The sequence below is a fragment of the Ammospiza caudacuta genome, chromosome 3 (assembly GCF_027887145.1).
Source record: "Ammospiza caudacuta isolate bAmmCau1 chromosome 3, bAmmCau1.pri, whole genome shotgun sequence".
NCBI lineage: Eukaryota > Metazoa > Chordata > Aves > Passeriformes > Passerellidae > Ammospiza > Ammospiza caudacuta.
The window spans coordinates 114,731,169-114,734,271 of NC_080595.1; the positions used below are offsets into that span (position 1 = coordinate 114,731,169).

Here is a 3,103-nt window from a genome sequence, read left to right on the forward strand (position 1 = left end):
TTACCATTTGCAGCATTTTAGCTTCCCACCGCGGCAGGTCCCGATGTCAACCAGAGGAGCAGAGCAGGGCACGAAGGAGCAGGAGCCCCGGCTCTGCCTGCAGGCCAGAGTGTCAGCGGCTTCCTGGCTGTAAGCTGCAGAAAAATAGGGAAAATTCATGTTTGATTGTCCTGGCAGAGGACTGGGGACTCGAGGCATGAGATTTACCTGGCACTGTGCTAAGGTTTTGTCATCAAATCGGATTCCATCCCTAATTTGGAAGGCATCACAGCTTTATTCTAAATCAGGCCTCTAACATTTCAACCACTTTGTCCCAGTGATTCTTGAGTCCTTTCTCTTAATCCCATATTGTTCAAGGATTACATGTTTTTGATGTCACTCAGCTGATTTTACCTTGTTTTCCCTTAAGTTAAAAAGCTCTGTAGTGTTTTATAAAATCTTATGAAGATTATAGTGTTTTATATAATCTATTAATATAAAATATATAATATATTATAAATAATTATTAATATAATAATTACATTGTTAAATATACTTATATATTTTTATATTTATATATTTATAATTATATTTATATATTATATATTTATATATTGAATATATTTTATATACTTTTTTATATTATATAATTTTCTATTTTTCTATTTTTTATATTATATATTATATTTAATTATTAATATAATAATATATACACTATTATAGTGGTTAATATATAATCTTTATGAAGAGATAGAAAATAACTGGTGGCCCTTCCCCAAAGATTCTACTGGAATTGTGCCATTCCTGCAGCCATCTCAGGGGTCACAAGGTGTTTTGATACAAATAATACACTTTGTGGTGCATGAAGTAGGAAAAGCCCATGAAGGCAATCCCAAAACATGTAGTAGAGATTTTGTCTCAATGGTTCTACATTTTTTTCCTTCTTGATGGTCTAAGAAAGATGGTGCAAATTTGAGACTACTGCAAATCAAACTGAGACAACTTGAGCTGATTCAAAGACACCCAAATAGCCTGGAATGATACAGGGGCTCCAAAACCACTTAATACATGTGGCCAATATGAAATTCAGGCAAGAGACAACAGTCAAGATAAGATTTTTCCCAAAATCAGATGAGGTTTCCTAATCTAGAATACACAGTCAAGGACATGTGGGTCAGAATATGAGAATAGAAAGCTCTCATGTTGCTGGGTTACATCTTTAGTATTATTCTAACGATTGCCTCGATAAAATCCTCAGGGAATTGTTCAGGTTGGAAAAGGGTCCTTGGATCCTCCATGACCAGTGAGTCCAACCATCTCCAGCAAAGCCAAGGCCCCCACTGACCCATGTCCCCAAGTGCTACATCCATATGTCTTTTAAATCCCTGCAGGGATGGGGAATCCACTGTCCTGGACAGCTTTGCCAGGGTTGGAGAACTTCTGGTTAACAAATGTTTCCTAATATCTAATCTAAACCTCCCCAGGTACAACTTGACATCATTTTATCTTGTCCTGTCCCTGTTCCCTGGGAGCAGAGCAGACCCCCATGGCTGTCCCCTCCTGTCAGGGAGTTGTGCAGAGCCACAAGGTCCCCCCTGAGCCTCCTTTTCTCCAGGCTGGGCCCCTTTCCCAGCTCCCTCAGCCCCTCCTGGTGCTCCAGCCCCTTCCTCAGCTCCATTCCCTTCCCTGGAGATGCTCCGTCCCCTCAGTGTCCCTCTTGTCCCAGAGCTCCCCAGCACTGGAGGTGCCCCAGCAGTGCCAGCACAGGGGACAGCACTGCCCTGGCCCTGCTGCCACCCCAGAGCTGGCACAGCCCAGGTGCCTTTGGCCTCTTGCCCACCTGGGCACACCTGGCTCATGTCCAGCTGCTGCCATAGCACCCCCAGGGCCTTTTCCAGTTTTTGAGCCACTCTGCCCTGGCTTGGAGCTGCAGGGGTTGACGTGAACAGCAGTTGGCCTTCTTGACCCTCACACAATTTGTCTCATCCCATGGATCCAGTCTGTCCAGATCCCTCTGCAGAGGCTTCCTGCCCTCCAGCTGATGAACACTCCCACCTGACTTTGTGTAATTTGCAAATTTGCTGAGGTTTCCCTCAGTCCCCTCATCTGGATCATTAATTAAGATATTAAACAGGACCAGCCCCAGTACTGAGCCCTGGGGAGCACCACTAGTATCAGCCTCAGTTGGACTTAACTCCATTCCCCACACCTCTCTAGGCCTGGCCATCCTGACAGTTTTTAACTCAGTGAACAGTGCACCCATCCAAGCCAGGAGCAGCCAATTTCTCCAAGAGAACTCTGTGGGAAATGGTGTCAAGGATTTAACAAAATTCAGCTAGGTATCTAAACCACTAAATGGGACACCTTGTCATAGAAGAGATCAAGTTGGTCAAGCAGGATCAGCTTTTCATGGACCAACGCTGGCTGTGCCCAACTCCCTGCCCAGGAGCAGCCAGTTGCTCCAAGAAAACTCTGTGGGAAATGGTGTCAAGTATTTAACAAAATTCAGCTAGATATCTAATCCACTAGATGGGACACCTTGTCATAGAGGTCAAGCAGGATCAGCTTTTCATAGAGCAACTCTGGCTGTGCCCTGGGTGTTCTGTATGTGCCACATGAAGCCACTTGAGTTGTTCCAAAACACTTTCTGGCACCAAGGTCAATACAGGACCATCCTTTTTTGTCATTTTGTCATCACATACTAGAAACCATCAGTATGACTATCAAGAACCTTGAATTGATAGCTTGAAAATTAAGACAATGACCAGGGAAAGGGAATTCTAACAGGAAAGTGATGGATTCCAGGAGCAGAGAGGTAATCTGACCCTGAGCACTGGGATCTAATGATCTTCTCTGCATCCTCGCCCTTTGAGCCTCCATCTCATCTCATCTCTTTTCAGCCTTACCTGGAGCAGCCTGGAAGAGGAAGAAGAGAACAGCAACGAGGAAGAAGAGGATTCTCATGACTGGCAGCTGGCAGCTAGGCAGCTTTGGCAGGGATGGAGACAACACCAGTGTGAACAGAAGCTGTCCGAGACTGAGCACAGGTGGTGCCTCTGCATATAAAGGCTCTGGGACAGAACAGGGGGGTGGAGGAGTGGCTGCATGGGGAGCAGAGAGTTCA

The 3,103-nt window shown here is 44.8% G+C and overlaps 1 protein-coding gene across 1 annotated transcript; it reads right to left on the minus strand.

Moving 5' to 3' along the window:
* On the minus strand, window positions 1-3,103 carry LOC131556061 (gallinacin-9). Its single transcript, XM_058802456.1, has 2 exons — window positions 2,886-3,103; window positions 1-134 (listed from the first exon to the last, which is right to left on the minus strand). Exons 1-2 carry the CDS (start codon window positions 2,941-2,943, stop codon window positions 1-3), a joined length of 192 nt encoding a protein of 63 aa, XP_058658439.1. The 5' UTR covers window positions 2,944-3,103.

What these genes read in the sequence shown, in the direction of transcription:
- LOC131556061 (XM_058802456.1), bottom strand. Translation starts at nt 2,943, where the DNA reads ATGAGAATCCTCTTCTTCCTCGTTGCTGTTCTCTTCTTCCTCTTCCAG. An exon ending in CCTCTTCCAGGCTGCTCCAG is followed by an intron (nt 135 to 2,885) that starts GTAAGGCTGAAA and finishes ATTTTTCTGCAG; the next exon opens with CTTACAGCCAGGAAGCCGCT.